General features: G+C 44.6%; 1 protein-coding gene across 1 annotated transcript; it reads right to left on the reverse strand.

Annotated features, from left to right (window-relative positions):
* Nucleotides 1-847: 847 nt before the first annotated feature.
* LOC120035693 (BMP-binding endothelial regulator protein-like) lies at nucleotides 848-17,766 on the reverse strand. Its single transcript, XM_038982255.1, has 15 exons — nucleotides 16,889-17,766; nucleotides 15,546-15,631; nucleotides 11,138-11,237; nucleotides 9,299-9,381; nucleotides 7,652-7,742; nucleotides 7,488-7,570; nucleotides 6,726-6,825; nucleotides 6,441-6,550; nucleotides 6,189-6,323; nucleotides 5,873-5,977; nucleotides 3,678-3,723; nucleotides 3,089-3,451; nucleotides 2,631-2,967; nucleotides 2,231-2,361; nucleotides 848-2,076 (listed from the first exon to the last, which is right to left on the reverse strand). Exons 1-15 carry the CDS (start codon nucleotides 16,995-16,997, stop codon nucleotides 1,895-1,897), a joined length of 2,061 nt encoding a protein of 686 aa, XP_038838183.1. The 5' UTR covers nucleotides 16,998-17,766; the 3' UTR covers nucleotides 848-1,894.
* Nucleotides 17,767-20,352: the final 2,586 nt, after the last annotated feature.

Consider the following 20,352-nt stretch of genomic DNA (forward strand, 5'->3'; position numbering starts at 1 on the left):
TGGTTGAGATGGAGACATGAATTCAACATATCAATTATTCATTTGTAGACAAACTGGAATTAAAGCCAGACTAAGTCAGTGGCACAGATGAAACTATCCAATCAGAAGATACTCTCCTTCAAATTTTGATGTTTGGTGACAAATATCAAAGCTTAGCAGGAATGGGCTTGGTTAAAACCCTGGATGGGAGACCAAATGAATAGCTGTATATAGATCAACTCTCCAACAGAAGGTGCTGCTGAGCCTATTGTTTTTTTCTTCTGATAGTGGATATGTCGTTGAAGATCTGACGTTGTTTCAAAGGTACAAATTCAACATATTTTACACAAGGGTTGTCTTTGTTGAAAAGTGGTTACAACGATGACATAATCCTGTGGTTGAAATTTCACCCTCAAAACAATAGTTTTTTCAAATCCAATATATTTTCCACATAGATTCCATGTTACAATACATTGACAAATTTACGTTGAAACAACGTTGATTCAACCAGTTTGTGCCCAGTGGGATGTGTGTTCATAAGGTGCTTAAATGGTATTTAACTGGTGCTGTTGTGTGCTGGGACATGGGTATACAAATGTAATATAATGTTTTGTTTTCACAGCCATTTGGATCCATGAACTTGAATGGCTAATGATATTTCCAATTTGTGTCTCTCTGGCATCCAGTGTTATTTCTGACCCATACTGTCCCAGTACAACCTCTCTTGCCACATTTATCAAAGTGGTTGACTTCTTGCTTCTATCTCTAGTTTTATGTGCTTTGAGGTTTATTAACGTGTGCACATGTATTTAAATTGGAATTAACTTTTTATCAGTCAACCAAAATAAAGAAAGAAAACAGTCAGCGATGAGTTTCATGGAAATTATATATTGCTGGTCTTAAATAATAACTTACAAGGTCAAGTGAAATGTACGTCTTGAGGAACACCTTCAGTTTGAGAATCAACACACAACAACCTGTACACTGAGCATTTAAAAATACAGTACGTTTCTTCCCTGCGATGATGCAACAACCGAGTCACATTTGGGTATTTCTCTTCACACAAGACACAATTACACAAACGCATAAATAGCTTTTTTCCCTTTAAATCATTTATAACAAAATAAAATTTTTGATTCTGGCTCTTGCTACAACATATCAATTGATCGCTATATAAATTAACAATATCAACAACAAACAAATAACAATAATAATAATACAAAAAGCTATCTCTTTTTATACAAATCTTGTTAGTTTAGGGTATAAAATAATCTTATGCAAGTGAGACCTGGGGGTTGTTCAATATGTTCATCGTAGAGTTTATCCCTTATGCTGGCAGGGTGAACATGCTTGTTCAAGATGCATTGGTTGGTTTCCTGATTTTGAATGTCTGTGTGCTGCAACAGAGTGAAACACTGAGGCCATATTGGCTCAACACAGAGCCAGCCCCACCCTTTTCCTGAAGGTCCATGACAGTCTGGATGAATGTCCCTTGAGTGTCCAGTAACTAAAGAAGCATAGCCACAAAGGCTTTCCCAAAGGTTCTCTTCCTCTTTTAACTACAAGGGTGATGTTTCCCTCCAGATTCCTATCCCATTTGAATGACAACATGGGCGCCATCCTGTGGAAACACAAGGTAGTGCTGGACGAGTAAGAGCAGCCGACAGTGGAGTTCCAAACCCCAGTTTGTGATGGCCGGTATCTATCTCCCTCAGAGTGGATGAGGCCTCTACCTGACCCACCTGTCTTCTGAGAATCCCTTCAGTCCATCGTTGCCTGTCTGCAAATCCATTAATCACCCCACACTCACCCCCATGTCCCCCCCACTCCTCACTCCCCCAGGTATGGACCCTGAGTGCTAGGCAGTGTTGGTTGTTTGGCCCTCTCTCAGCCCCCTTCCCCTGGGGAACTAGGGTCACCGGCCGGGGCAGGCTGTGGGCTTGATGCAGCGGCCCTGGAACAGCACCAGGTTGGCTGGGCAGTGGCAGCCGGCCACGCAGGACTTGTGGCAGGGCCCGATCTCATTCCAGTTGTCACAGGTCTTGGTGCAGCCCGGGCCACAGGTGTCGTACACCGCTCCGTGTTTACACTGGGTCGCTGAGAAGATGGGAGTTGGTTAGACATAACTGCAGATCGCCTAACATGAATGGATTTCAGAGATACGTCGATCAATTCTGTTGAGCAAATTGAATGTGGGGGGAGTCCCCTGTTCCATGACGTTTAGTGATAGGCTGTGTGTGCTGTCACTCACCCATGCAGGCAGCCTCTGGCTTCCAGTAGACGGGGGCTCCCTCCCTCTCACAGGCCCGACTGTAGGCGATGAAGGACTCACAGTAACAGTTCTTATGCACCGGACACTCACACATGTCTGTTACACAGGACCTTGAGAGACAGAGGGAGAAAGAGAGAGAGATAAGACAAATAAATGTGGAAATAAATTGAATGAACTGGATTAAATGTATCTCCATACTAAGAGGGTTCCATATTCAACACAACATTGGACATTTTATGCACATTGGAGACAATCAAATATCACGTTTGCTATATGAACAAAATGTCACAAGAGCATTGGAAATGTTGCAGATTCTAGGACAAATCTCATTACAAATTAAGCTCCCCAACATTCCTGAGACACTCCAAGAACCACTGACCTAAAGAAGGAGGCAAAGTCCACCACCCGGTGACACTTCTGGAACTCCCAGGACTTGAGCTTCTGACACTCCCTGTGAGCGCGGAACCTGACCTTTACACTGCCGGGACAGAGGTACGAGGTGGGCCTCCTGACGGGCTGGGCACAAACCTCGTTCCCCTCCATGCGCCACGACTCTGCAAACTCATCCACCACGAACTTGAAGAGGCCGTCGCTGCCCATGGTGTCATCCCGCTTGTGTCCATTGTAGTTCCCACAGAGGCCGCAGAGACGACCGCGCAGGTGAGGAGCAGCCACCACCTCCACGAAGCTGTCCCCGTCCCATGTGATCTCCAGACCTGAGGGAGGGGAAGGAGGGAGAAAGAAAGAGACAAGAGAGTTATGCTTCAAAAAGGAGCTAAAATGCACTTTAGCAGTGTCCTTTAGGTTCCAATGAAGTTAACATGAAGCCTGTCTAACCTGCAATGGTGGTGAGTTTGAGCAGGTATCCATCCAGGTCGATGTGGACCCCAGGGCCATGGTAGGGCAGGGCGATGCGTGTGCCGTTCCGCCTCACCGTTAGGTGCTGGTGCAGGCTGAGACTCAGCCCTCCTATCCTCAGCTCCACTGACTGGGTCCAGGAGTAGGAGCGGGTTCGCCTCGCATCGTTCCTCACCACAACCGTGAAGCCAGAGTCAGAGCCGGCGCTGTTTCCACCCCCGCCAGAGGGGGCGCCACCACAGTCTCGAGTTAGAACATACTGGCAGGTTCCTTGGAAGTTAAATGTGCGCCCGTCAAAGGTGTTGTAGTGGGGGTCGCCGAATACAGTGCACACGCCTGGCTCTGGAAGAAGTGATTGGAGGGAGAGAGAGAGGCGAGTGTGTTTAATTATGGGCATCAATTTGATCCAACTTGTTTTCTTGTATTTTGCATGAGAAATCTGTGCTTAATACAACATGACTAAATGTCTATTTGAGAGAAGACCAAGAAAGAAACAACCGCCACAAAACTGGAAAATGCAACCCACAAAGGTGTGTGAGGACCCAGCAGAGGAGAGTAACTTACTCACTTTCAGTGCAAACCGGGCAGCAGCCTGTCCTGTTCAGGATCTTATTCTAGAAGAGACAGACAGACCGTTACACAGACATAGAGAGAGATCAGCAGGCAGCCAGTCAGAGTGCAAGAGACAGACAGTCAACTGGACAGTTGGACACATTACACATTAATACCCACACACATAGACACAGACAGATACAACCAGTCAAACATGGACAGCCAGACAGTGAGACATTGATACAGACAATTGATACTCTCTGCCTGGTGTATGTGTGTGTTTGCTAGAGAGATGGTGGGGGGTACGTTTCAACCTCCATCAGAGGTGCACATTTGAGAACTCTATCCCCTTCAACCTCCACTTACCTTTGCCCCAGGGCTGTCCTCATCCCTTACACCCCCCCCCCACACACACACACCCTGGTCCCACCTAAACCCCATCACAGTGCACAAAGGGCTCTCCCTCTTTGAAGCTCTTTGAGAGATGGAGAGATTGGCTTTCAGGATCTAAATATAGGGAAGCTCTTCTTTACTGTCACTCAAACATCACCCAGACAAAGACCTGACTGGAGTGTCTCCTATGGGACGGAGGGGCAGACACATGGGTGACCGCACTGTGACCGCGTGACAGGTGAACGCTACATGACCACCAGGAAGGTATGATGAGTGGATGTTGTGATACTGTATGACAGGTGACCGCTATGTGACCAGATCTATATTGCAATTGACCGCTAGGTGACCGTGTCTCAGTTGGCTGTTATGTGACTATTACGACAGATGACCATGACTCAGTGACCAAGACACAAACACAGATGGCCGTTAGGGGATATACTACATGACTGTATAACAGGTGAACGCTGTGTGACCACTAGGAATCCATGACTAAGGCAGCCATATGTGACTGTAATTGTACTGTCTGACTAATGACCGTATGACAGTTCATTATACTACTATGTGACCATTATCTGCTCCATAACCATACGGGCGTGGTGTATATGTGATGGTGGGGTGCTAGCTTAAAAAAGAATGACAAAGAGTCTTTAATTTCGACTATATGAACGTATGAAAGAACAGATGACCACTACATTACCGTGCAACAAGCAACCGCTATGTGACCATAACAGGTCAAGGCTAGGTAACCATTGTAACCGTGTGAAAGCTGGTCACTGACAGTATGAATAAGTAACTGATCATTTGGTCGCTGGAATGCAAAGAATCTACTACATCACCCCAAGACAGGTGACCGCCGTGGGAACTGGGACTGTTACTCAGCCCAAAAAACTTAACAGCTGAAGCTATGGTTACTGTGGTAAGTTACCAGGGTCGTGCCTTGGCCCACTCACACTGTTCTGGCCCAGCTGAATCGTTTTTGACTCCTCCTTACCGCTCCACCCTAAATCAGCTTCCAGCCAGCTGCCTACTGTGACACCAACACGTCACGCATGTGGGTTGAACATGTGGCGGTTAGTCACACACAGTAACTCTGGATGGTAGAAAGCCTCTGTCTGTCTCAGCGGGAGGGGGACCAGATAGAAGGGGACGTGGTGAAGTGTGAAGTGTCTCATGTTGATGATTCAGGGAGAACAGAGAATAGGGTTCATTTGGACCCAGAATAGATATTTGCTTTAGTGTCTGACATTTTGGATTCACATCGGAATTGAGCAGTGGACAGTGTCACTGAGACTGTGTTGGAGTGACAACATAAGTTTTCTGTAATCATTCGCAAGGAGATTCCTGCAAAAATATTATTTGAAGATGAAAAAATGTTCAGGGCTATGTCCTATAGATATAGGCAGTGTTCATAACATAAGTGCATGTAAGTTGCGTATGGTGAAACAGCCACACTGTCCGCCACAGCGCATTTGTTCTCGTTTATATTTAGTTGATGAAACGGAGGAGAGGAGCAATCAGCATCGTGGTAAAAAGGATTTGCAGGACATACTCTGCTGTTCTATCACGGGTCCAATGAAGAGAAAAACTGGGTTTGAAGTAACTTCTTTGTTGAAGTAATATCGCAAACGGACGTGGCAGTTTCACCGCTAAGGATTCCAGCTTTAAGGTGATAGGTAAAGTGAGTGAGCATGATTCTTTTTTTTAAGTCTATTCTAATCGATGTTGTCATTCACATCAATTCATTGAAAAATTCCTGGAATGAAAAGGTGCAATACAAAGAGAGACAGTTTGTGATTGGGCCTTGAGCCTGTCACTCACCGAGGGGCAGCTGGTGATTGGCACACACTGCTTTGGCTGGCACTCAATGGCCCCCTTGACACAGGCACACAGGGTGCAGTTCACAGACGACCACATGTCTCCCTCCTAGAGCAGAGGAAGAAGCAGAGAGGGACCCAATCAACCACAACATCAATCAACTTATCAACGGCTGTATAAATATGCATATAAATGTCAGAATGAGGACAACTGCGGTGGATAAGTATCAGTGTTGAATGTTGAGGCAATGGTAAGGTTCTATTTTCCCAGTTGATATCAAGGATGCAGCATTAGGACTTGTTGTCCCAGACTGTCTCACCCGGTAGATCTTGTTCCTAACCCGGCAGTACTTCACTTCCGCTACCTTCACAAAGGACAGACACGCCTCACAGCACTGGTCACCATGGCAACTGCCCGGCTGAGAGCAGCGCTTCCTACACACCACAGTGGAATTCTGGGAAGGTTTAGGGATACGAGGGAAGGAGAAGGGGTCAGTTATTGATGGTAACTTGGTGATATGGCACATAAATTGAATAGAGTTCTGGGGCCTGGTTCCCTGGTTAGTTCTTACCTTGCAGGTACAGGTGGTGCAGTTGTCGTGCTTGAAAGAGGTGCCGTCCTCATAGACCTCACTGTGGAACAGACAACTCCCCATCGACAGGTCAAACACTTTCCTCTGACCTGACGGAGAGAGAGAGTGAAAGAAAACAAGAGATCAGCTTGATGATAATTATTCTGACTGTTAAGATGTTTTAATAATGTGTGATGTTTTAATAATAATTCATGAAATATGAATATGTTCTCCAGACTTCTATCAGAGAGTCCTATGAGGTATTTGATGAGAGTGGGGTGTTACCGAGGCATTTGGGACAGCACTGTCCGGGCTGAGTGTGGCTCAGGTGGGCGGGGCATGAGAGGACAGGACACACATCCCTGACGCATAGGGTCCGCCCTCCCTGAAAGAACACAGCATATCAAATCAAATCGTTATTTCTCACATGCGCCGAATACAACTGGTGTAGACCTTACAGTGAAATGCTTACTTACAAGCCCTTAACAAACAATGCAGTTTTAAGAAAATAGAGTTCAGAAAATATTTACTAAATAAACTAAAGTTAAATAAATACCACAATAAAATAAGAATAAGGAAGCCATATACATAGACGTTAAAACAATGCTGTATTCATCTTCTCTTATGCATTACTCAACTTATCTCCACTTAATGACCGTTTCCCTTACATAATATCATTTGTACCTTTGTCTGCACCTGTGAAACCCGGATTACTACCTTCAACAGCTCACAAACACAACTACTCTAGATGCCAGATGGTTGTCACAGTTCCCCCTGGCCTTGTAGCAGTGTGCCCTCATTAACGGCTGGTACAGGACACAGTGTACACTAGTCCCACTGAGGCGTTAATGTGTTTACAGACTCACCTCACAATGTGTTTACTCACTCACCTCCCCTGTTTGTTTACTAAGGGGAGGAGGAGGGGGGGGGGGGGCATGACCACTGTGAGTCCCCTGAGAGCCAAGACAAACTAATTTGGACCACAGAGGGGCCAGTCACTGTACTGTGGGGACTGGAGACATGCATGTCTATACAGTGTATACTCACAGTGCAGGTGCATTTAATACAGGGTTTTCCCTCAGGGTGAAACTCTTCCCTCTCTTTGTACAGACGGCCCTCCAAGATACAGCCTGGAACAGAAGAGACACACAGGTTAGCTTTATTATCGATGTATTCCTTTTTCACACACACGCACACATGCACACACTCACTCGGGCACGTTGGACAGCACTTCTTGGGGTGAATCTTGGGGTTCCTGCAGTGGACGACACATTGTGCTTCCGCTTCAGTTACGACACCTTCCTGTCAAAACCAGGAAGCAATTAAAACAGTGATTTATTTATTATTGTTAGAGCAAATTTCCTACAACATATTCCCAGCAGCATACATGTCCAGTCCTAGGCTACGTACATCAGTGAATATTCTGCTGCATACCTCTCATTCCTGTATTAGACAAATTCGTCTCTCGGTTGCTTAGCGGTTTGAATCCCGTTTCAGTTATGTAAGGCATGTACTACGTAAGCAGGATATTAGATAGGGACATACCATTCTGCATCTCACACATGCATCTATTCTACACACTGGGACACCTCTGATCACCCCCTGTAAATGTACCTGAAAAAATATCCTGAATCAACAAGATATTCAATGAGAACCACCAACTGAAGCTCAGAAACACACACGCACACACCTCCCTTGTTGGGCAGATCTCAGTAGTCTGCCATGTGTTTAGTTCAATAGAAGTGACATGTATTATACATACCCTAGGATTGTTAGAAGTAGGAGTGTTAGAACTAGGGACCTCAACACATTGTTTGTGTGTGAGGTCTGGATACTGGTTAGACCACCCCTCCCTTTCCCTCTGCGTGGGTATCTTGGGGATGGAGTAAATGAGTGGTGTGTGGAGCTCAGCTTTTTTCGCACTCCACCCTTCAACACGCAGACTAACACATAGCTTAGTTTGACTGGACCTCCCCAATGCTGGAGCTGACACTCCCTCACACAGCTGTGTCCACTGCCATTTTATTTTGTTTTATTTTTTACATTTAACCTTTATTTAACTAGGCAAGTCAGTTAAGAACAAATTCTTAATATATATTTACAATGACAGCCACTGACTTACAGTGTTCAGATCTGTGCATGTGTTTTGTGTTTTAAGTGGTATTGTGGGACCCTGTGAGTGTGTGGTGTGTATACAGTAAGTGAGGTTGGGTGTACATGTGGTTTGAGTGTGTTTTGAGGAGACGTGTGGGGTTAGTCTTGTGAGGTAGACACTGGGTTGGGAAGGCTTGGAACCAGATGGGTGGACTGTACTGCCAAGTTCACCTGGCTCCTCTCCCAAAGATATTGAGACATATATCATCCTCCTTTATCTTTCTATCCCTCTCCTTCACTCGCTCTCTCTCTCTCTCAGCCCCCCCAACTTCATCTGCCTTTCTTTCTCTTTATGTCTCTTCTTCCTCCAACCCCATGGCTATCTGTCCACTGTCTCTTTTTCTCTCCCTCAACTCTCGTTCCCTCTCCAACTCTTGTGTCTCTGTCTGCGTCATTCAGCCTCCCACTCTAAATGTATGTCTATCTTTCCCTAGATCCTCATTTATCTTTCTCCCTTTCTTCATTAATCTCTCTCTCCCTTTCCACCCGTCTCTCTTTCACTCACTCCCCCTCTGTCTGTTTGCCTCTTTTCCACTCACTCCCCTCTATCATTCCCTCTCTCTGTCTGCCTCTCTCTTAGTTCTCCCTCTTTCCTTCTCTCCGTCATTTACTTTGCATTCCCTCTACTTACTTTTCTCATCATCATCTCTCTCTCTGTCTTTTACCCTCCCTTTCTCTCTTTCATTTCTCTGTGTGACACTCACCTGACAGCGGCGAGAGATGCAGGGCTTGAGGGAGCTGGTCCAGGAGACAGAACTATTATAGGACTCTCCATCCAGCTGACAACCTAGAGAGTGAAAGGGGAAGAATAGAGAGAGAGAGGGAGGGAGAGTGAGAGAGAGAAAGTTAGCACTCCAAACCTGGATGTGAATGTTTACTAGTTCGTGGAAACTAAAAGTCTACAGGGAGCACTAAATGGACCACATGTGTGAACATAGAGCTGTTTGCCTCTCCAGACCATAAGTGTTGAGACAGATTTAACACAGGGTTATAAATCCACTGTATGCGATGCCTGGAGGGAGTCTGTCTGCCACCACCGTCAGAGCCAGCTGGCTATAGTGCCCCCTATGGCTTGGGAAGACCTTTCTTTGATTGTCATGATTTGGCATAGTGATGGTGAGGTTTAGTAGTCTCGACACTGTCAGATATGTGCAATTCAGACACTTGAGACAGACAGACAGACAGGCATGCACACACTCTGACAACCCCAATCCATTATATAGATGTATCAAGATACCAGAACATGTTGTTGTGAACTGTCCAGGTCCATTCCAAGGGCATGATAAAAACACCATGTGAAATGGGCCTGGGCCTGAGATCCACTATGAGCAATCACAACGCTCCAGATACACCACCCACAGTCAATAAGGGACTAAATGAATACGCTCTTCAATTTCAACAGATATAGGGTTGTCTGGTATTGGAAACACAGCAAAACCATTCCTATGATAAAACCATTGCATTAAGTATTTGAACAGTGGGAAGTTTTCGTGCTGACACCAGCAAGTTCCTGTTCTAAATGTAGACATGGTCATGAATAAAACCCAAAGTCAACCACAATGGAGGAACAATAGGCACTAATACCGTTCACCATGACAACATGGGGCTTTCCATGGTCGACTTAAGCGAGCTCCACCTCTTTTCATTTGAATTAACTCTAGTCTCGTATAATCTTGACCGCAAACAAAGGACCGCGCCCCTGATCATGAGGTGGTCAATGCTGTGGACCGTGTCCAAGGTGACCCCAACACTACGCGACCCCTGTGTGTTCCAACCGGGAGGTGAATGAGTGCAGTCCTAGTCTGGGAGGTTGAGAGGTGCAGTGGCTCGTAAACTAGGTTTATTTCTGTGCCCCATAAACCCAACGCTGAACCCCAACGCCAACGGGTCCCAACCCGTCCCAGAGAGGAGAAGTCCACCACTGCAGCTGTGTGTGTGTGTGTGTGTGTGTGTGTGTGTGTGTGTGTGTGTGTGTGTGTGTGTGAGAGAGAGATGCTGGCAAACAGTGTGAGAAAGAATAGGTCTGAAGACTTAAATACGATCCGCTGTATGCCTGTCACATGTTTGTGGGTTATGTGAGTAGAAGCCTGGAAAATAATAGCTATATGTGTTTGTGTATGTAGCAATTTACCCTCAAGCAGAATCTTCAATTGGTCTGATACAGTACACATACACACGTATAGTAACTATTGTGCTGTGGGAAGAAAAACTATTCCTCATTCCTCCACAAGGAGGCAGTAGTGGTTAAATAAGTAGGTTGACCAGTGCAGCTGGACACAGTCTTCTACAGTGGGACTCAAGCGGTCACGTCACCCTCACTCCTACAGGTAGCATCAATGACCGTCAAACAACATCACTGCAATGCTGCAGCAAGGTCTATACATCAACACTAAAGAGATCCAGATATAGACCTAACTCACTCCACTAGACAAAGTTCCAAGTATATTGGTCTCGCTGAGACTACAGAACAGTACATGCATCCCCTAACCTTCGACCTCATGTTTTCATGGTGATGAGAGTAGTAGAGTGTGTGTGCTGCTCACCTTTGCATCTCTCACAGCAGGCTCCTGTCTGTTTGACCACCAGAGCACAGTCCTCAGACACCAGGGGACACTTCTCCTGTTTACAGTCTGCCTTCCCCTTCTGATGGAGAGGGGGAGGGTGGGAGGGGGGAGGGAGGGTAGAGAGATAGAGATCGAAAGAGAGAGGGGGGAGGAAAGAGAGAAAGAAAGAGACGGAGGGATGGAGGGAGAGAAAGAGAAGATGCTTTTTGATTGCCATCAGTGTATTCACATTATAAAGTCTCCTACACATTCTTTGTCGACACACTCCCTTTTTACAGGCTAAAATGAACTCTGGTTACATGTACTTTATGCAGATGTTCTCTTTCTCTCTTCTCAATTTATATACAACCCCACTTTATATACTCGCTTACCCATTATCACTTTGCCACTAGCTTTATACACTCCCTTTATATAGTCCCCATTTACTCAGTGCAACCAAACTGGACTGTATAATGAGTCAACTTCAAAGCCTGACCGTGGACCATATAACTAAAATAAAACTGGGCGGTTTTATTTACAGAGAGCCTTCACTGGTTCCCTAACCACGCTGGTTTGGGGGATGCCATCAGTGAAGGCGAGAGAAGGCCGGCGAGAGGCGAAGGCACATGGAATCCATACATAGTCTCTGTAAAGCTCTCCCCAAACCACTGGCTTAAATCGTAGAGATTTTCATATATGATGCCAGATATATATATAAATGAGATATATATATAAATATGAGAGAGAGAGAGAGAGAGAGAGAGAGAGAGAGAGAGAGAGAGAGAGAGAGAGAGATTATGTGTCTTCTGATGACCACAGTTATCTCCAGTAGTGTCATAGAGGTCACGTATTTGTCCTTGAATCTTTATGTCTCTCCACACCTGTGCTTTGGAGCCATTCCACCTGGCAGCCATTAACACTAAGTGGTGTGAAGAGGTTTGACCTCTCTCAGCAAAGGTCAGGGGTCAAATCAGGTCACCACGCCTCATAAACACTCAACATACAGTGCACTTTCTGAAGCTTCTTACTGGTCTACTGGTGGTATGTTATGGCTTCTAATAGGCCAACGGGTGGTCTGGGGATTGTTATTGGACTACTGCTAGTCTCTTGTAATAACTAGAGAAATATTTGACCTGAGGGGTAATAACATGTTGATAGGTTAATGTGACCATCTAAAAAGATATATGTAGAGTATGTAAGATGCATTGATCCCTGACATGATGGTCATGTGCTGTGGAAAGATTATCACTAGATGGCGACAGCACAGTCAGTTTCACTGTCTCCATTTGCCAACTTCAGATAATCAAAATGTGTTCAGTCAAACCATGGTCTACGGATAATTTCTCTCTCCCTCCCTCCTAATCTCTCTCCCAATCTTTTCCACTATCACTCTCTCTCTCATTCTGACCTCAGAGGGCATGTCAAAACAAGCTGACAGGCTCGCCAGCCGCCGTGTCGTCGGTCTTTCATGGAAGGATGGAGAGATCACTAAAAGGCTCTTCAGAGTAGCACTCAAATCAAAGGCCTATTTAAACCTGGACTCCTTGCCCTCGTGACCCTTCACCTCCCTCCAAAACAAACAGGTCGCAACCCCACAGGAGCAGCAGTTGTGGCTTAAAACTGGATGAAAAAAGATAAGGGCAACAATATATACATTTCACTGAGAAGTCACAAGCCTATCCAAGAAGTAGGCCTATTCCTGCACCAGTAGTAGAAAGTGAATGGTGCTGAATGAACTGAATGTAACTTTTGGCTCCGATAGGTAGGCTAGCTCCATGACTTTTCTTTGAATTCAGATGGTTGTTGTCCTATCCTTATTTATGTCCTGGCAGGTAGCCTAGCAGTTAGAATATATGATCCGTTAAGGTGAAAATCTGCCGATGCGCCCTTGAGCAAGGCACTTAACCCTATTTAATCCAGGGGAGCCGTACTACAGTGGAGGCTGCTGAGGGGAGGACAGAAACCATGTGTTTGATGAATTTGTATACCATTCCACTGATTCAGCTCCAGCCATTAACACGAGCCCATCCTCCCCAATTAAGGTACCACCAACCTCCTGTGCCGTACTACTATGGCTGTCCCTGTAAAACAACAGATTTCACTGCCCCTATCTTGTGTGTGACAATAAAACATATATACAGTACCAGTTAAAAGTTTGGACACACCTACTCATTCCAGGGTTTTTCATTATTTTTACTATTTTCTACATTGTAGAATAATAGTGAAGACATCAAGACTATGAAATAACACATATGGAATCATGTAGTAACCAAAAAAAAGTGTTAAACAAATCAAAATATATTTTAGATTCTTCAAAGTAGATACCCTTTGCTTTGATGACACCTTTGCACACTGTTGGCATTCTCTCAACCAGCTTCATGAGGTAGTCACCTGGAATGCATTTCAATTAACAGGTGTGTCCAAACTTTTGACTGGTACTGTATTATTGTTATTTAACCTTTATTTAAATAAGGCAAGTCAATTAAGAACAAATTCTTATTTTAAAATGACAGCCTACCCCGGACGATGCTGGGCCAATTGTGCGCCGCACTACGGGACTCCCGATCACGGACGGTTGTGATACAGCCTGGATATTTTTTTTGTCTCTACCCCTCTATTAGAAGTATCCTGGAAGGTCCAATTGCAAAGCTGCTCTGGCGATTCTCTAACACCATCTTTGCTATATAGACCACTGGGAGAACTGAAGGGGATGGAGAAAGAGAGCGGAAAATAAAGGAGGATTGTGTCTTCTAGACTACACTCTTAGAAAAAAAGGGTTCCAAAATGGTTCTTCAGCTGTCCCCATAGGATAACCCTTTTTGGTTCCCGATAAAAACCCTTTTGGGTTCCATGTAGAATCCTCTGTAGAAAGGGTTCTACCTGCAACCAAAAAGGGTTCTACCTGCAACCAAAAAGGGTTATTCAAAGGTTCTCCTATGGGGACAGCTGAAGAACCCATTAAGGTTCTAGATAGCACCTTTTTTCTAAGAGTGTAGAGATATCAATACTGACAACGCCAGGGGCAGAGGTAAAGACTGTAAAGGTACACGGTGAGTATTGATCTCCATGTTTGTGGAGCGGTTGGAACAGGAAAGGACCTTTGGCTTCCCAAATGTTTGCAGATCACTGGTCAGCCCACTGAGCTCATCAATCACTGCTACTGAGAAAGAGGAGAGGGGGCAAAAAGCGAGGGAGAGTAGTAGATAGCAGGTTAACGAGAGCTGCCTCCTGGCTGTCTGTATATAATGTTTAGCGAGCGGGAGGCAGATTCCTGCGTCTTGTGAGATGGCTGGCGAAAAGAATGGCTTCTCTGTGTGCCTCAGTTTCCGCCAGTGAAGGGCCATTAACAAGTACTCCGCTGCAACTGGGAGCCTGTGAGTGACACTAGAGCCCTGACAGCTCACCCCCCCACCCTTTAAAATCCGCTAACCCCCCTAAAAGACAGCATGGCGACACAAGTGTCTTTCAGGCTGGCCTCCCTCCCCTGCGAGGCACTCTGGGGCCAGTGACATGATGGACGGGCCAAGATGAAAGGCTAGCCGTGGCCCTCTGATGACTGATAGCATTCAGCAGGGCTCCTAGTGATGGAAGCCTGATAAGGAGGTGGTTAGCAGAGGGAGACATAGCAAAGAGACTATCAGAGCCACTAGAAACAGCCGAGGCAGCACGGCCACAGTAGCGTGCACAGTGCACACATAAATATATAACCTTGCACGCACACACACACTGTTTCTCTGTTTCACATAGGGCAAATACCCTGCAAGTCAAACACAACATTTGTAGAAACTTCCTCACAACATGACACTTAAAGAGGGACTAAAAAGACAGGCGAGGGAGAGCATTATTGAATCTGGCTGCTGGTGACAGAAAAGCCTCTTACTTGCATTCTCAACCCCTAAAACAATGACCTTCAAAGCAAGGAGAGACAGAGGTCAAAGAGCAAATGTTCCAGGAAAGACGCCTCCTTTCACATGTATAACGTTAGCCTCGATTTAACAGGCATTCGGGGCAAAGTCAGCATAAAGACAAGGGCGTCTTTAAACAAACAATGCCATTTTGTTTAAAAGCCAGTGTGGGCTTAGAGGGGAAATAATTACGTAGCTAGACTACTGCTCTTATTGAAACATTATTCATCATTCTTTGTGATTAATAGAAAAAACAGTACAGGCCTATTTGCCCACTTAGGCCTACAACTCGGCTTTAGACTATACATAATTAGGCCTCAATATGAATATTAAAGCTATTCAGTCAAGCGCAGAGGCAAGAATTACGCACAACAATTGAGTTTTGTTCCTCCTCCGTGGAACCTACGTGCCAACAACAAATAGGGATGCTCAATGTCAACTAACAATTACCTGCCCTAACACCATTTGAAAGTTATTTAGCAAGAATTGGGATTTGTTCTCACCAGACAGACGCAGGTGATGCACGGGTTGTCCGTTATGTTGGGTATGTGGAGCACCTCTCCTTCGTTCTCGCAGCTGGCTTCTGTACCTGAGAAGGGCGCGAGGAGAGAGGCAATAAATTCGCGCCTTTTCATCTTCATTGACGTGATAAAACAGCGAAACAAGACGCCCCAGAGAAGATATGTCATGGACAGGCTCGCCATATTCGAATTGTGCTTTTTCTTTAGGCCTACCGGGAATTGCACCGGCTATGCCATAACGGTGAGGTATATTTTGTAGACGTTAAAATAAGTAGTTCATATTTCTAATTTATTTTTATTATATAGGCTATAGCCTATAACTTTTTCTAAATGACGAAATATTAGATCAGCTTACCTCAGAATATTTTTGTCAGAGTGACTTAATTTAGATGAGACATTACATTTTTAGTTGAGCAGGGTAATGGCAGCCAGGGAAAGTGTTGGGGGGAAATTTGGTGACAAAGTGGTTTCTGTGAGAATTGGAGCAGGGCAATTACCCCGACAGTAGCGTACCCTACAACCTTCGCGTGTAATTAAACCAGCACAGTTTTAAGTGATTGTGGGGAAACCCAACACTTTAGCCTCAATCCAATGAGGCTTTTCTTCTTTTATAAAGCAGAGATGAATAGCCCTATAAATGTTGTTTACTCTAAATCCACCTCTTGCAGCCGAGCACAGTGACAGGGCGCATTTGTCTTTCTACAACCAGACAACTTTCCTCTTCCACGAAAACGGTGCGTTCAACCCGGGTCCTGCAGGGGAAACAATAGACAGATGATATACCGCATATTTTGAATACCAGGTAGCGACACGCCATGGGAATTTGATGGTAGCCTACTCAGCTGATACCGATACGCAGGTTTTTCTTTCCCCTGAAATAAATGATCATGTTTGCACGATGATAAGGCGCCAGGTGACTTGGATACTGACCTCGACAGCACGACCCAACGCGAGTTTCCAAAACAACAGTAGATGGGCAAATTATACTGGTAATCCAATGCTCCTGTCATAAGGTTTCAAACGAGCCCGGGGGTACCAGTTACCCGACAGAACATGTTTTTTTCACTCAACTTTTAACGTCAATCCAATGACATTGTGACATTTGTTGTTGATTTAACGTTGATTTCACGTTAGTTTTGATTTACATTTGGTTGAATTGTCAACTAACGTTAGACATTGAGCTAACGTCTGTGCCGAGTGGGAAGTAACGGGAAAAGTGAATAGCCTACCTCTAGGCCTATAGGCTAGCTTTTGGGCTTTTTTCTTGTTTTTGTCAATTGCTTGACATGTTTTGAAACTAAATAGGCCAAGTCAATGTATCTTACCTGTAATTAAAGGCGAGGCGGACTGTGGCATTTGGAACAGTAAAAACACGAATAAAAAGCTGCAGGTGAACGAAAGTTCCAAGGCGCTCGAGCAGCAATATAACATCATCCTAAAATTGTTCCAGTAAAAAAATAAGGAAAACGTAAAAAAAGAAAATGGTATGCTAGAATATACATATATATATATATATATATATTTAAATCCCCATGAGTTGGTGTGCGAATGAAAACCCTAGAATATATGGGACTCCAGCATAATTGCCCCGATTCAGGCTACTATAGCGTTCTTCAGTTGGTTTTGTTCCAGCCCATAACCTTCAGTTTGTCAAAATGCTAAACGACATCCCGTGTCCTCCGGCATCCGACAATCGACATGACACATGAAAATTACAATGACAATGACGTGCGGACAGCCAGGCGACAGTCCTCATGTTGCGTCAAGGAGCGCTCTTGTGTTCCAAAAACAAGTGCAGGGGTTAGAAAATGTTTCCAAAAAATGAAAAACAAAGTTCATAAGAGATTAAAATAAAACAGATGCGTATAATAAAAAGACAAATAAAACTATTTGGAAATAAATTCCCCAAATAGCCTAAAGATATACTCGTAATTAAATGTCTTCAAAAATCCTCATATTTGGCAATATCAAAAATATACAGATGTTGTCAAGTGCTAAAAGAAACCGGTTGTTTAGAATTGTAGGTCCGTTTTGCGCCGAGATGCTGTCCAACTGTCTCAGGTTTAGTAGCGGGCTTTAGGTTAGGCTACACGAGCCGGCACTGGTCTCTCACTCGCGAGAAGCGAACCACCTCCAGCCCAAAGTTATAGTAAACTGCTCCTACTGAGGCGCACGGCAATGCCAGCGTAATAGAAACCCTACTACTCCAGTTAAACATACCCGCAGGGTGCAGGAACCTCCTCCAAACAAAACGAGAACGGCCCCTCAATATTTCAATTGTTGCGGGGGGTTTAATAATCCGAGTGATTTGAAGTACAATCTTGCCCGCTGCTCCCGGCTGGCTGCAGCTCTGGTAATGAAACACTCCGTACAATACCGCGCTGTGAGAGAACCACCTACTGCAATCAGATCTCGAGGCTGGATCTCGTTTCACTACAAACAAGCCTGGATACACAACATGCGATTCACCTGTCTTTACTGTTAATCTCTGCTGCGCTCTCTCAACACGGTCACGCTGCAAAACAGGGTGAAACGCAGAATGGAACAACGAAAATTCCCTAATTCAGGCCACTTTGTATCAAGGTGGGGTTTCTGCGCCGCTCGAGATGCCGGTGGACCAAGCGTCATCCCACAATTGTTGATCTCCCCCCACCCGCATTGATGGGGCGCACCACAATGTCTGTCTGTTCAGTATCATAAATTTTACATTTTCCAGTCATATCCTCAATGCAACACTTATTTGATAAATTAGGCATTTTCTTTGTTTGACCCCACTTCAAAGGTCTGATGTCAATTCAGTATATATCATCTATAACATTTCAATAGCCTATAATAAGGGCACATATCTAGTTTAGTTTAGGCTACATTAACCAGCTTGCATTTACATTTAAGTCATTTATGCATGACATGAAGTGTCTGTTACTGTTGTTTGAGACAGATTTAGAAATCGACACCTTTTAAAACAGTTTGTCACTCTTAAAATTGTGCTTCTGAAGAACCTCAAATGGGAAGGAAAAGCATTTCTTCAAAGAACCAATTATGAACCAACCCTGTATTTACAGCATTTAACTGTCAAGGAACAATGTTTTATTTTATCTAATTGCATTGCTCTTGTTACTTCGCATTGTAAACATGCCACGAGTGACGAGTAAACTTAGTGAATGTGTGTGTGTGTGTGTGTGTGTTAGAAAGGGAGTGTGTGTCACTGTCTTTGTGTCGACAGTGTGTGTGTGTGCATTCAGCAGTACAGATGAACGTTGTGTTAATATTGAACGCAAGATGGCGCCAAAGAGCACCCTTTTGAAGTAGAGGTGTCTATTCCCAAATTCTCCGCAAGATTATTACAGATGCCGAGTTGAAACAGTTATTTAACTGTGCCATAAATGACCCTCTTCCACTCCAAAACGACATAGGCCTATTGCACTGTCGTAATTCAGATTCCTTAGTATGGTCCTTTGTAGCTCAGTTGGTAGCGCATGGTGCTTGTAACGCTAGGGTAGTGGGTTTGAATCACGGGACAACTCATAAGTACGTTTTGGATAAAAGCGTATGCTAAATGGCATATATTATTATATTATAGAGCAGGGAGGGATGCGCAACTTTGATGGAGTCGGGGGACACAAAAAAACGGAACTCGTCATGAGGGGCCGCAGCAGCTCCCCTCGTCACAGTGAATATATATATATGTTTTGTTTAAAAGTACATTTCCTGCAATTCTGCACATTTTGCCATGGGGTGTAAAGAAAAGTTCAATTTTAAAACAAGTTTGCTGCAATTCTACCCATTTTGCCATAGCTGGAGGCAAATCTTTGCTGTTTTTAATATTATAACTGATGATCAATAGGCCCCACCCTGGTTGGTAATTCAACCATGTTCACTACATGTTTAGATAGCTGGCCACTAGACTAATTTACCAATCAGATTTTTAAATTTTTTACATGGGCTAATTGAGTGGCTGCTGATGCACAACCAAATTTCGAAGTATTATATATATTATATATGTATTATATTATTCAAAAAAAGTTCCTAAAAAAATGATAATAATATTTGTATTTGATTTATTTTGGGGTGAAACTGCTCTACGGGCCTACAAAAGAGGGCAAGAGTTGTCCATCCCTGTTATAGTGTTGTGCTGTTATGACTAAGTCGATTTAGATAAAAGCATCTACTAAATGGTATATAATATTATATCAGATATTATAGAGTGTTGTGCTTTTGTGTCACTGTCCCTGCTTGAGGAGTCAATATGTATGTAATCAGTGTGAAGGGAATTTTTGAGCATTGTGTCTACTACTACATCTTATTGATATGTGGCAGACGTTGTGGAGACATTGCACAGACGTTAAGAGAGCCCTGGGAGTCAGCTGCCCAGGGTTAAGACTGCGGGCAGACGGTGGGTCTGGGTCCAGAGGGGAAGGGGTTAGACTCAGCTGTCGTGTCAAACTGGAGCGCAACCTCCGTCCGGCTCAGACCCACGCCAGCCTGGATCAGACAGCAGCACCACAGTGGATCCAGGGACACCCTCGCTCCATCCAAACTTAAAACAAGCCTGAACTCTGACCTCTCAGGGTGAGAGGTCGGGTACCCGCGGGCTTCAGCTGTGCGAGCGGGCGACTCACAGGCGACTTCATTTGGGAACCGATCAGAGACGACACACTCGCTCACAGAAACGCACACACACACACACACACACACACATCTAGAAACACACCAACACACTCGAATAGAACCGCAGACATAGAAAACACTATCATGCACAAAAACACCCATAGAGAAAGTGAGTGTCTCT

This window comes from Salvelinus namaycush, unplaced genomic scaffold (assembly GCF_016432855.1).
Source record: "Salvelinus namaycush isolate Seneca unplaced genomic scaffold, SaNama_1.0 Scaffold1096, whole genome shotgun sequence".
NCBI lineage: Eukaryota > Metazoa > Chordata > Actinopteri > Salmoniformes > Salmonidae > Salvelinus > Salvelinus namaycush.